General features: G+C 48.3%; 2 protein-coding genes across 2 annotated transcripts; both read left to right on the plus strand.

The window, feature by feature from the left end:
• Positions 1 to 5,144: 5,144 nt before the first annotated feature.
• LOC101770498 (gibberellin-regulated protein 6) lies at positions 5,145 to 6,178 on the plus strand. The gene is made up of 4 exons (XM_004959395.2): positions 5,145 to 5,201; positions 5,299 to 5,352; positions 5,464 to 5,491; positions 5,853 to 6,178. Exons 1-4 carry the CDS (start codon positions 5,145 to 5,147, stop codon positions 6,032 to 6,034), a joined length of 321 nt encoding a protein of 106 aa, XP_004959452.1. The 3' UTR covers positions 6,035 to 6,178.
• Positions 6,179 to 7,981: 1,803 nt separating this feature from the next.
• LOC105913785 lies at positions 7,982 to 12,254 on the plus strand. The gene is made up of 4 exons (XM_012843670.1): positions 7,982 to 10,268; positions 10,545 to 11,041; positions 11,582 to 11,899; positions 12,195 to 12,254. The coding sequence occupies exons 1-4, from the start codon at positions 7,982 to 7,984 to the stop codon at positions 12,252 to 12,254; spliced, it is 3,162 nt and encodes a 1,053-aa protein (XP_012699124.1).
• The last annotated feature ends 655 nt before the right edge of the window (positions 12,255 to 12,909 follow it).

Consider the following 12,909-nt stretch of genomic DNA (forward strand, 5'->3'; position numbering starts at 1 on the left):
TCAATTGGCAACAAGGAACCTGATTTTTGTGGGGGGTGAAACTCAATCTGAGGACAAGAACGAGCATCACAATTTGGGCATAAAGGTGCTCAATACCGCACGTATAACTCAATTTGAAGGAGCACAAGATCGACCCAGCAACCAGAAACGTGATTAGAGTGGCCACGTGATGCTTAAGACAATAAGACTACAACGCGAGAGCTAGCGTGACACATCGGCTCTCCTGCGCAGCTGCACTGCACTGCTGCACAGAAACAATCCTCTCTCAGTAGAGAACAAAATAAATGCTGTGTCACCTCTAGCGACACATGACAATGGAAGTGGGATTCATTTTTAGTTAATGATCGAAGGGGAGTAGATGCCACGAGGAAGATTACTTTGGGCCGAGTTCCTCTAGCAGCCACATGGTATCCCAGGTGGTTCATCGATGATGTGAAGGGCAAAAATCTATCTTGATAAAGGGAACTTTGATTTTGTAGTTGATATGCAGATGATGATGACGGAATGATGAGTTGTGATGCTGACTAATTTTACAGAAAGAGTAAGGAAAGGGATAGATTTAAATATACTTCGAATTCCGAGCTGTGGCGGAACCGACCAACTTAAACTAGTTTAAGTGTGCCTAATCACTGTCGGAACAGTAATTATCCATAAACGCACTTAAAACAATTTAAATCCGGTAGTCCGTCAAGTGTCCCTAGGACAACCCGAATCATCCACGTACAACTTGAATCTCGGTCATACATTAGGATCACTTCCACGAATGGAAGGCATCAACAAATATTACCTTTTTACATAATACTTACTACTGTAGATTGAAACAAATCTAAGTGCAAGTCAAACCATTCTAAAAAGTTTTCAAACTTAAATACAAGCTAGGGATAGTACTGTTATAAAGTAATTAAACATCTACGGTCCAGTACTAGGTATTTTGAGACTCATAAATACCCTAGTTCTTCGGGTTTTCCTCGGAAGATAGCTTCAGACCTTCTGTAAACAAGTTAAAGGATCCCCTAAGTACGAAGTTACTCAGCAAGGCTGACCTATCCAACCAGTATAAAATAATTATGACTTTAAGGATCCCCTAAGTATGAAGGTATTGAGCAAGACTGACCCGTCTAACCAGTATAAAATAATTATGACTTCAAGGAGTATGAAGGCTTTTTGGTGGGCTGGCTGACTCAACATTTTGTGAAAAGCTTACCACTTGTGAAACCTTAGTTTTGTCATTTTAATAACAATTAATTCTTACCTAACCAGTCTAGGTGAATACAACATTTGATCAATTGAGTGGTACTAAAACATCGTACAACAATATTAATTCAAGGAAAAATATCATATTCAACTTGTTTCATCTACAATGCTTAACACTGATCAAGCGCATTTATAACCGCGAATTGCAACGATCCGGACCGATTTACATCATGCAGGAGATACCTAATCACCAGCCACGCACAACTGATAGGGCTTTACGCAACGACCTTTCGATTACTTGTACCAAAAGACTGGAAATATAATTACCCAAACCTGGGAACGCACCCCCACATAGGACTCCATGTCTGGCCTGATCTCTATGTGAGTTTCAGGCTACGCCCTCACCATGCACCCACGCCAGGTAGGGTAAATATATTTCCACCCTAAGAGCCAACTAACCTACCGGACTTGCTGGTTCCCAATGGCAGTAAGCAACCAAGTAAAATCACTTGATCAGCAGTTAAAACAACGGACGAGCCTTAATCAATTTCATTCTTAGTAAACAGAGCTACCATCTCTAACTTCTGTCCACATCTTTCAAAACCAGGCCATTTCCTTGAGTTAAGTGTATCACAATATTTTCCTTAAGGGTTCGAGCAATAGTTGTTACTCAAGGGTAGTATCTAAGCATGGCTAAGCATGGGACAATTACTAATTATTCTTGAACAGGTGGCAAAGATGTTCTAACAATCAAGGTTGGATTGGATTGTGCATAAAAGTAGGTTTTCAATCAACTCCTAGACTTAATACATAAGTAGGAAATAACCAATAATTTGGACACATGAAATGAGTTTCTGAAATTAATAGGTGTAGATGCTCCGGAGCTTACCTGGGGTCATAAAAATTTTAGTATCTTCAGAAGACCCTTCAAATATAGGAGCAAATACCTCAATAGCTTCCTCGTACTTCTGAAGTTCTTCAGATAATTCACAAATTTTAGTACGAGGTTCTTCAGATAATTCATAAATTTTACTCCAGGAGCTTTCGATGCTAAGTCACCGTTGGAATATGCAAAACTATACAACTTATTTTCATGATAAAGTTGCAAACCAACACTAAACTACCCAAACCCTCAAATTATTATTTAACTAACCTAACCTTAAACCTTTTCTTTTATTTATAAAAGCTTCACCGTGAGGGTGTCTATGGCGGCCGACGGACGGAAACAACGACGAGATCGACTTGGCCGGCGGTTAGCTGCAAAAAGGAGGGGTGTGGGGCGTGTAATGGGTTGTGGAGGAGCTGTGGGCGCGAGGAATTGGATCAATATGCAGCAAGACTACCGGAATCGAGCGCGAGGCAGCTTGTGCTCTTGCGGTGGGGAAAAAGAAAGAGATGGCGGCGGCGCTTGGATCTTTATAGGCCGGGGAAGGCGGTAAAGAGGCCAGCTGTGGCTCGGTGGCGTGTGCGCGACGCGGAGTCTTGGATGGCAAGGCGGCAGCTGCGTGAGGGCCACGCGAAGACAGGCGGCGGCGCTCCGGCAAGCTGGCAGGCAAGCAGCTGGAGGAGGCGGTTAACAGAGCCAAGAACTTGCTTAATACCCGGCCTGTACTTCACTGATTTCTATCCAAACCATACTCCAATTCCTCCTGATCCTTTAAACAATGTCGTATATGGTTCAGTCAACAACAAACCATAGATAGGGATTTTATTCCAACAAGCAACATATTTGGAGATAATGACCTCTGAACTTTGGGGAAAACTCGAGCTAAAACTGAACCCTTTGAACACACTCTTCAGTTAAACAGCCAGTGCAGAGTTCAATTTTTGAACTCCCAAATAAATATCCAAACTCATTTTTCATTGTTCAATAACTAATGTAATATGTTACCCATATACTATGAATTCCATTTTGCATGATCTTGTCCAAAGTGTTTCTGCAAAATTCTTAAAAATATTTAACCAAATTAAGCTACTCATTACTGCTTTCAGAGTCCAATGGCAATTGCCATTCAGTTTCATCAGTGAGCCCCCCAACAGTGTGAACGTTTAATCTTTGAACGTCAATTTAAATTTGAAAACCCTCTCATCCCTATCCAACAACATGTCCAAAAAACTCACTGGGTACCCAAGATCATTTGAAGTTCAAAAACATCCAAGGTACATATGTGATTTTATTCAGAAATCAAATCCAAAATTGGTCACTTGATCATATTTTCAGACTAACAGATTTTCTGAATTGGACTAAGTTGACTCTAGTCAACCTCTTTGACTTCAAATTTGAGGTACTTTGGACTTGAATTTTCTCTCAAAATTTATTCCCTTGAATTATAAATACTTCAAACTCTTGATTGCTCATTTGGTCAAATTTTTCCAAATTTGAATCTTTAATTTGAATTTTTGACCAAATTTGACTCAAATTTGCACTTAGTTCATTATCCCTCTTTTTAAGACAAATTTCTTTATTAACCCAATAATAGCTTTCTTTGGCTTTTAATAACACTGGTGTTACACAAGCTCTCTCTACGCATTAGACATGTTCTTGCCCCTTCAGTTTTAAAGTTGCTGCACCAATTTCCAATTTTATCTACACATTGTGTCCAATCTGTGGCTGTGGCAACAAAAAGTATTAAACACAAAATCATTTAAATATTTTTTCAAGTAAAAAAAGGCGCGGGCCATCCTGCTAGTTCTTATGCGTTTTAGCTCATGATGATGCCTAACACTGACACTCTTCTGATGCGCTTAGTATTAGGGGCGCCATCGTAGTCTCCCTCGTTACAGGCTCACTTGCTGGTGTTCCGTGCTGAGCGTACGCCCACGTAAAGCGGCACATGCGCCGCGCGCGCGCTTGCCAAACTGGCATCACCGCGCCTACGCAGCTACCGCGGAAAGCTCAACAGCTAGCTTGCATGCACCAGGCATCAGCACCGCCCATATTTTACGATCGAGCGGCGCTGAGCATAATTCCGGATCGAAACAGACGAATCTATTCTGCACTCCCCGCCCCAAAAGACAGACCTCAACCTGTTCAGCGGTGTTTGGATCCTAGATGCTAAACTTTAGCGGTGTCACATTGAATGTTCGGATGCTAATTAGGAGAACTAAACATGAGCTAATTATAAAACTAATTGCAAAACCCTGTGCTAATTTGCGAGACGAATCTATTAAACCTAATTAATTCATCATTAGCAAATAGTTACTGTAGCACCACATTGTCAAATCATGAACTAATTAGACTTAATAGATTCGTCTCGCGAATTAGACTCCATCTGTGCAATTAATTTTATAATTAACCTACGTTTAATACTTCTAATTAGTATCAAATATCCGATGTGACAGGTGCTAAATTTTAGCAGGGTGTATCCAAACACCCCCAGTCGGTGCAACGGCAGTCGGCACTCACTATGCAGATCGCCGGCTTCAGAGCCACGCCATCCATTTTTCATAAAGCATGTTGGTACTACAATAACGCTATGAAGTAGTATGAAGTAGTGTGGCCAAAGAAGTATTTTCAGCCAGGCCTTGTTAGATTTTACTTGGAAATATTCAGTTTAGAAAAAGAAAGAAAGACAGACAGAAAGAAAGAAGCTCTGAAAACGTCCTGATGATCCACGGACTAAAACTAGACGTAGAATCATTTGCTCAATAAGCTATGTATATAAAAGGTTAGATAGGATGAACATGCGCAGCTGCTAGGCAGGGGCTCAAAGCATTCCTTTTGACGCATTCCCTCCGACCCCTTTCTCTCCAAGCCTAGCTTTTTCAAGGTAACAAATGGGGCAGCGCATGCAGCTTCCACTGTCCACGGACCATTCCACGGCTTGGCCTATAAATACGTCCACATCTTCCAGCTCACTCACCCGTCGTCGCAACAGACCGAAGTCTATCTCCTCTGCTTCACTCCACATCACACACACACAGCCCTTCTTTTGGGAAATTCCTGCGGAATGGCTCTCGCCGGTAGGCTGCTGATCCTCCTCGCCGTCGCCATGGCCAAGCACGAGGTGAGATCAGATCAATGTAATGGCCGTAAGTGCAGATTATTGTTTACTCGGAAGTACTTGGCCCGAGTGGCTCATGCGGTTGTTACGTTGCGGTCAGGTGCTGGCTCGAGGATCCGACGAGCATGACGACAATGTGTACAAAGTGAGCAAGGTCTGCACTGCTATCTCTTCGGATCTCACGTTTTCAGCCCTCCTTCACAAACTTCAAGTTTATCCATTGCTGATATACGTGCTCTCGCGGATCCTTGTTGTCGTTTTGCAGGGAGGACCGGGCAGTATCAAAAGCTACCGTAAGTGCCCCGGGCCCGCGCTTCCTTTTCTCTCATGTTGTCCATCATCTTCTTCAACCATATAGAGTCACAAATTAGCTAGTTCTACAAAATTAAGACAAAAGAGATGAGAATCAATATTCAGTACTCTCTCCATCCTAAATTATAGGTTGTTTTAGCTTTATTAGATTCATGGACTTTATTATACACTTAGATAGACCATATGTTTAGATACATAATAATATCTTTGCATAACGACCTATATAATTTTTAGTTTAGAACGGAGGGAGTAGTTTGTTTGCATGGTTGGTTATACTAACCTAATAATTAATGGCTGTGTGTGACCGATAGATGATGGATCTCGCGTGCGTTTGCATTGCAGAGTGCTCGCCGGAGTGCACGCGGCGGTGCGGGAACACGCAGTACAGGAAGCCGTGCCTCTTCTTCTGCAACAAGTGCTACAACACCTGCCTGTGCGTGCCGTCGGGATACTACGGCAACAAGGGCGAGTGCCCCTGCTACAACAACTGGAAGACCAAGCGCGGTGGGCCCAAGTGCTCCTGAGAGCCATCTCAAGGCGTGCATAAACGTAACGTCCTGAAGATTAACAGAGGCAGGCGTACTCCAAACAGAGAGATCTTACGATCCTCCTCGATGTAATCGAGAGCATCGCCACACCTGCTCACATAACGTAGTATTGTTGTGCCATCCATCGATGATTCATGCTGTTGCAGGGGCGTGCGCCGATGGACATTGCGCGTGGCCTTTTTAAGCTGGCGTGGAGGAATAACAAGAAGGTCAAAGATGAATTGGAGAATCACAAAAGGATAAAGGGACTGTGGCGCATGAACTCGATGGAGGAGATGGAAGAGTTTATCACGCTATGGGATTTAGGGTCGTTTGGGAGGGCTTCTTCCAAAATGACTTCACTAGTGAAGCCAAAGCCGGTGAAGCTAAAAATAGTACCTTCACCTGACTTCTAATTTATTTTAGCATCGGCTTGCAAAACGGCTTCACGCTACAGTGCCTCGTTTTGTGCAAAATAGGTGAAGCCAAAACTGAAATAAGCCCTGCCAAACGTGGCTTTAGTTCAGAACATTGAGTTCACTGATCAGATCGATGAGATTGCATGGCGTTGGATGGCTGATGGGCCTACACATCTAGATTTGCATACATGGCGCAGTTTACACGATCATATAGCAGTTTCATTGATGCATATACATGGAAGGCGCATGCAGAAGGAATGCACAAATTCTTTGCTTGGCTACTAATGCATAGCAAAATCTTGACAGCAGACAAGTTGGCGGCTAGGAATTGGCCATGCAATTCGGTTTGTGCTATGTGTGATCAGCAACAGGAGAATGCGGTACGCTTGTGTTTGCACTGTGTCTATGCGAGAGAAGTTTGGGCACATATGTGCTCATGGTCAGGAGGCCTCATCCAAGTGCCGCTGATGGAGTTTCAATTGAGGACTGGTAGCAGCAGTCACTTCGTCATCTCCCGAATGCACAAAGAAGAAATAGAAATGTTACTGCGCTGCTTATGTACACGGCCTGGAACCTTTGGAAAGAGAGAAACAGAAGAATGTTTGACGGCAAAATGGCGAGTCCATTGCAGGTGTTCTGGTTCATCAAGGAGAGATTACTGTTTGTCAGCAAGCGGTCAGAGGACCGTGTGTATCTTAGTTTTCTATGTTATCTAGCTTTAATCTCGAGTTTAAGTTCCTAATCATTTATGTAATAGCAACTCTTGTAAGACTTGCATTACTTCTCCTTCTTATATGATCAGGTAGTGCTCCTCCCAAGGTTTAAAAAAAAATGCAGGTTCTACATATTTCATGAGCAACTCGATCCAATTGATTCTTTTAGATAAAAGGCTCGAATGAACCTGTTGTGCACTTTTCACTACCACTGCACCACTACTTTTGTGCCACACTATTTTCATCTGCCTTCTCTTTTTCTATAGGAACCTTGGAAAAGCCACAAAGCTGATATTACAATCGGGAGTTATCCAACTCACGGTCGATCCGACCGCGTTCCTGTCATTCAGAAACGGAAGCCACTGCGTGTGTCGTTCACCTTCTCCATTGTCTTTCTCTTCTCCTTTCTCCATTCTTTATGTTGGATTGTAAGCGTGTCACAGCCCATGGGCCTGCCGTATCCGGCTCCCCATGTGGTCTATATGTATACAACTGTTGCTATTGAGGAATACATCGTGCATTATACAATCTATCATGGTATCACGCGAGTCGTTCCTGCGACCCGCTTCCGCTCAACCCTAGCCGCCGCCAGGGCACCCGCTCGCCGGCTCCACCCACCCACGGCCGCCCCGCTGAGCTCCTCGCCGGCCGATCCCCTCGCCTGCCGCTGAGCTACCCTCGCCAGGCCCCTCTCCTACTCTTCCTGCCGCCGATCCCCATCGCCAGGAACCCCAATGGCCGGTGACGACGCCGCCGCCGCCACCGCCGCTGCCGCCGAGAAGAAACGGCAAGAGGAGGCGGAGGCCCTCGACATGGCCCTCACCGCCAAGGAGGCGGCAAACGCCACCCTCCACGCCCAGGCGATCGCACTCCACAACATCAAGAGCGCGATCACCCTGGTGCTGGACAAGTCGTCCAACAACTACGGTCAGTGGCGGCCTCTCTTCTTGATTGTGCTCGGCAAGTACAATCTGAAGGAGCACGTCCTCACCGACATCGCCTACCCCGATCGCTCGGCATGGGCGACCATGGACAGCTGCGTCCTCACCTGGATCATCTGCACCGTCTCCAACGATCTGCAACAGTCCCTGCTGATCCGTGATCCCACTGCCCGATCTGCCTGGCTGTTCCTCGAAGACGAGTTCCTCGGCCAGCGCGAATCACGTGCACTGCTGCTGGAGGCTGAGTTCCGTTCCTTCCGGCAAGGCGATCTCTCAGTGACCGATTATTGCCGTCGCCTTGAAACAATGGCGGCATCCCTCAAGGAGTTCGGTGATCCGATCGGCGACAGGCAGCTTGTCCTCACCCTGCTACGCGGCGTCAATGGGAAGTACCGGCACATGGTGTCCAACCTGAAGATGCGCGCGCCCTTCCCCACGTTCGCCGAGGCACGCACCCTGCTGCTCCTCGAAGAGATCGACGTCAACGACGTCCACGACGACGTCACTCCCGCACCGCCGTCGGAGACTCAGGCGCTGCTCGCGGCAAAACCACAGCCGCCACGCACTGGTTCTGGTGGTTCCGGTGTCCAGGGCAGTAGGACGGGCAACTCCAACAACTCCCGCAACCGCCGCCGGGGACGCGGCGGCAACGGCGGGACCAACAACGGCAAGGCGGGCGCCGGCCAGGGCGCCCCCAACGGCGCCGTGCAGGGCGCTGGACAGCCTGTTGTTCGGCCAGGACAGAACCCCTGGTCCGGCACTCTCCAGCTCTGGCCACACGGCTTCGGCGGCCTTCCTGGACAGCAGCTGCAGCGCCCCCCATACATGCCGTTCGAGCAGCCCCAGCCGGCCCTCCACATGGCACCGTACCACGGAGGGTACTACCAGCTCCCACCACCGCCCCTTGGCTTCAGATATGGCCCGGTGGCAGGCTCCTCGGCTTCCTCTTCGGCCGGCGCGACGCCGCAGTACGCGGCATGGAACCCCATGGCAGGTGGCTCCTTCGACCAAGCGTCCCTCGTCAACAACTTCAACACAATGACCTTGACGCCGCCGTCGACACCCACCGAGTGGTATGCTGACTCTGGTGCCAGTTCTCATATGACCGCCCACTCTGGTATTCTCTCGTCTCCTCGCTCACCCTCCTGGTCCGATCCTTCCTCTATTATTGTCGATAATGGTGCTCTCCTGCCCATCACCTCCACTGGCTCATACTCGTTTTCTACACCACAACGCCCTCTTGTTCTAAATAATGTTTTAGTGTCCCCTAGCATTATTAAGAACTTGATCTCTGTTCGTCGGTTCACCATTGATAACAATTGCTCTATCGAGTTTGACCCATTTGGCCTCTCTGTGAAGGATCTACAAACATGGAGCGTGATCGCCAGGTGCAATAGCACGGGGGATCTATACCCATTCTTCCCGTCCACCAGCAGCAGAACACCAGTCTTCGCAGCCACCTCTACACCCACCCTGTGGCATCGTCGTCTCGGCCACCTTGGTTCAGAAGCATTGTCCAAACTTATTAGCACCCAGGCTATTTCTTGTAATAAACCCAAACATGAACATATATGTCATGCTTGCCAGTTAGGGCGCCATGTTCGCCTCCCTTTCAGTTTATCTAGCTCTCGTGCTACTCATAAATTCGATTTAATACATTGTGACCTTTGGACCTCTCCTATTGCTAGCGTGTCTGGTTACAAATATTATCTCGTAATTATTGATGATTTTTCTCACTATGCTTGGACATTTCCGCTTCGCCTCAAATCCGATACATTTGCCACTATCTCTAATTTCTTTGCCTATGTTCGTACACAGTTTGGCACCATCGTGAAGGCCGTCCAGTGCGACAACGGTCGTGAGTTTGACAACTCTTCGGCCCGCACGTTCTTCCTCTCCCATGGTGTCCTCTTTCGTATGTCGTGCCCCTACACCTCCCAGCAGAATGGTAAAGCCGAGCGCGCCCTTCGCACCATTAACAACATTGTGCGCTCGCTTTTATTTCAGGCTAGTCTTCCACCTGTCTACTGGGCTGACTCCCTCCACACTGCCACATATCTTCTAAACCGTCACCCCACTAAGACTCTTGATGGCCTGACACCATTCTATGCTCTCTACGGCACACATCCCACTTATTCACATCTTCGTGTTTTTGGGTGTGCTTGTTATCCCAATTTATCATCCACTGCACCACATAAATTGGCCCCTCGTTCATCACTTTGTGTCTTCCTTGGCTACTCATCCGACCACAAGGGATATCGCTGCCTCGACTTACACTCCAACTGAATTATCATCTCTCGGCATGTAGTGTTCGATGAATCCATGTTTCCCTTTTCAGTGATGTCTACCTCTCCTTCGGATCCAGCCACTCTTGACTTCTTGAGCGAGGATGACTTTTCCACTATGCCCATCGGGCCTCGTTTTGTGGTTGCAGGTACCCCCCCTGGCTCACCACCACCAGCCGGTGCGCCGCCCGTTGTTGAGCATGGCTCCAGCCCGGGCGGCTCGCTGGCACCCGCTGGAGCAGCCTCGGCAGCAGGTGGAGGAGCCACGGCTGCCACTGGCATGTTGCCACCTGCCCAGGCACCTACGGCAGCATCACCTGGAGGTGGCTCGGCTGTAGCCAGCCCGCCACCGACTGCACCAGCGCCTTCAACTACGACAGCGACACCCTCTGCTGCCCCTGCTGACACCTCGTCGCAGGTAGCTGCCAGTAGAGGGGGCCGCACGGCTTCTACCCTGCCCCAACTCATCGAGCCCGTGGTTAATGATCACAGCATGAGGACTCGGGGCAAGTCTGGTTTCCGCCAGCCAGTTGATCGTCTGAACCTGCACACGACAACGCTCTCGGCCGTTCCCAAGAGCTTTCGTTCCACGCTCGCCGACCCTCACTGGAGAGCCGCGATGCAAGCAGAGTTCGACGCCCTCCTGGCAAATGACACATAGACCCTTGTGCCTCGTCCCTCTGGAGTGAACATCGTCACCGGTAAATGGATTTTTCGTCATAAATTTTTGGCTGACGGTTCTCTTGATCGATACAAGGCACGATGGGTTCTCAGAGGCTTCACTCAACGACCTGGTATTGACTACGAGGAGACTTTCAGTCCAGTTGTCAAACCGGCTACCGTCCGCGTTGTGCTCACACTTGCTCTATCGCGTTCCTGACCCATTCATCAGCTGGACGTCAAGAATGCATTCCTCCATGGGATTTTGACAGAGACTGTGTATTGCCAGCAGCCAACCGGGTTTGTTGATTCTTCCAAGCCCGATTTTGTTTGCCGATTGAACAAGTCATTATATGGATTGAAGCAGGCTCCCCGAGCATGGCATAGTCGCTTTGCCAGTCACATCACCTCCCTTGGGTTTGTTGAGTCCAAAGCGGACACCTCCCTATTCATATATCGGCGGGGTGCTGACACAGCCTTCTTGCTTCTCTATGTGGATGATATTGTTCTTACTGCTTCGTCACAGAGTTTCCTTCAGCGCATCATCGCAGCTCTGCAACGGGAATTCTCTATGACTGATATGGGTGCTCTCCACCATTTTCTGGGTGTCTTTGTTGATCGCCGCTCAGATGAGTTGTTCCTATCTCAGAAGCAATACATGCTGGATATTCTGGACCGTGCTGGTATGCGTGACTGCAAGCCTTGCAGTACACCTGTTGATACTCATGCAAAGCTACCTGCTGATGGTGTTCCTGTGGCTGATTCTTCACATTATCGCAGTATCGCTGGTGCCCTTCAGTATCTCACCTTCACCCGTCCTGATATTGCCTATGTTGTTCAGCAAGTTTGTCTATATATGCATGATCCGAGAGAGCCTCATCTCGCTGCCATGAAGCGCATCCTGCGCTATCTCCAGGGAACTTTGGAGCTTGGATTTCACCTACATCGCACCTCGCCTACTGATCTCACTGTGTACTCCAACGCCGATTGGGCTGGTTGCCCTGAGACTCGCCGATCCACTTTTGGCTATGGCGTTTTCTTGGGTGATAATTTGGTCTCATGGTCCTCCAAGCGTCAGGGAACTGTGTCCAGATCTAGTGCAGAGGCTGAGTATCACGTTGTTGCCAATGGGGTTGCAGAGGCGTTTTGGCTACGACAGCTTCTTCTTGAACTCCATTGCCCTCTTCGACGAGCTATAGTTGTGTATTGTGACAATGTCAGTGCCGTTTATTTATCCACCAACCCCGTTCAGCATCAGCGGACCAAACATGTGGAGATTGACCTACACTTTGTTCGTGACCGCGTGACCCTTGGAGAAGTTCGAGTTCTACATGTCCCTACTACCTCACAGTATGCCGACATCTTCACCAAAGGGCTCCCGACGTCCGTCTTTGTTGAGTTTAGGTCCAGTCTTAATGTTCGCGGTGCTCCCAGTTCCGACTGCGGGGGAGTGTTGGATTGTAAGCGTGTCACAGCCCATGGGCCTGCCGTATCCGGCTCCCCATGTGGTCTATATGTATACAACTGTTGCTATTGAGGAATACATCGTGCATTATACAATCTATCACTTTATCTCTCTCATCTGTTCCGCTCTCGCGCATCACCCTAGGGTTTCGTCATCTCGCCTTCACTGCTTGCCGTTGGGGAGGGGAGGTGCCCATTGCCAGCGGAAGGGGCTCAGCCCGCGCCCGCAGCTTGTCACCAGGAGGTGAGCTGCTGTGGTGGCCGGACTTGCGGCAACGGCGTCGAGATCTGACCGCGGGGGAGCGACGCAATGTACAACGCGGTGGTTGGAGTGCCGGTGGAGCAGCCCAATCCGAGCACGTGCCTTCGAATCCTGCTCGCCAGAGCCAC

This window comes from Setaria italica, chromosome II (genome assembly GCF_000263155.2).
Source record: "Setaria italica strain Yugu1 chromosome II, Setaria_italica_v2.0, whole genome shotgun sequence".
NCBI classification, from domain to species: Eukaryota; Viridiplantae; Streptophyta; class Magnoliopsida; order Poales; family Poaceae; genus Setaria; species Setaria italica.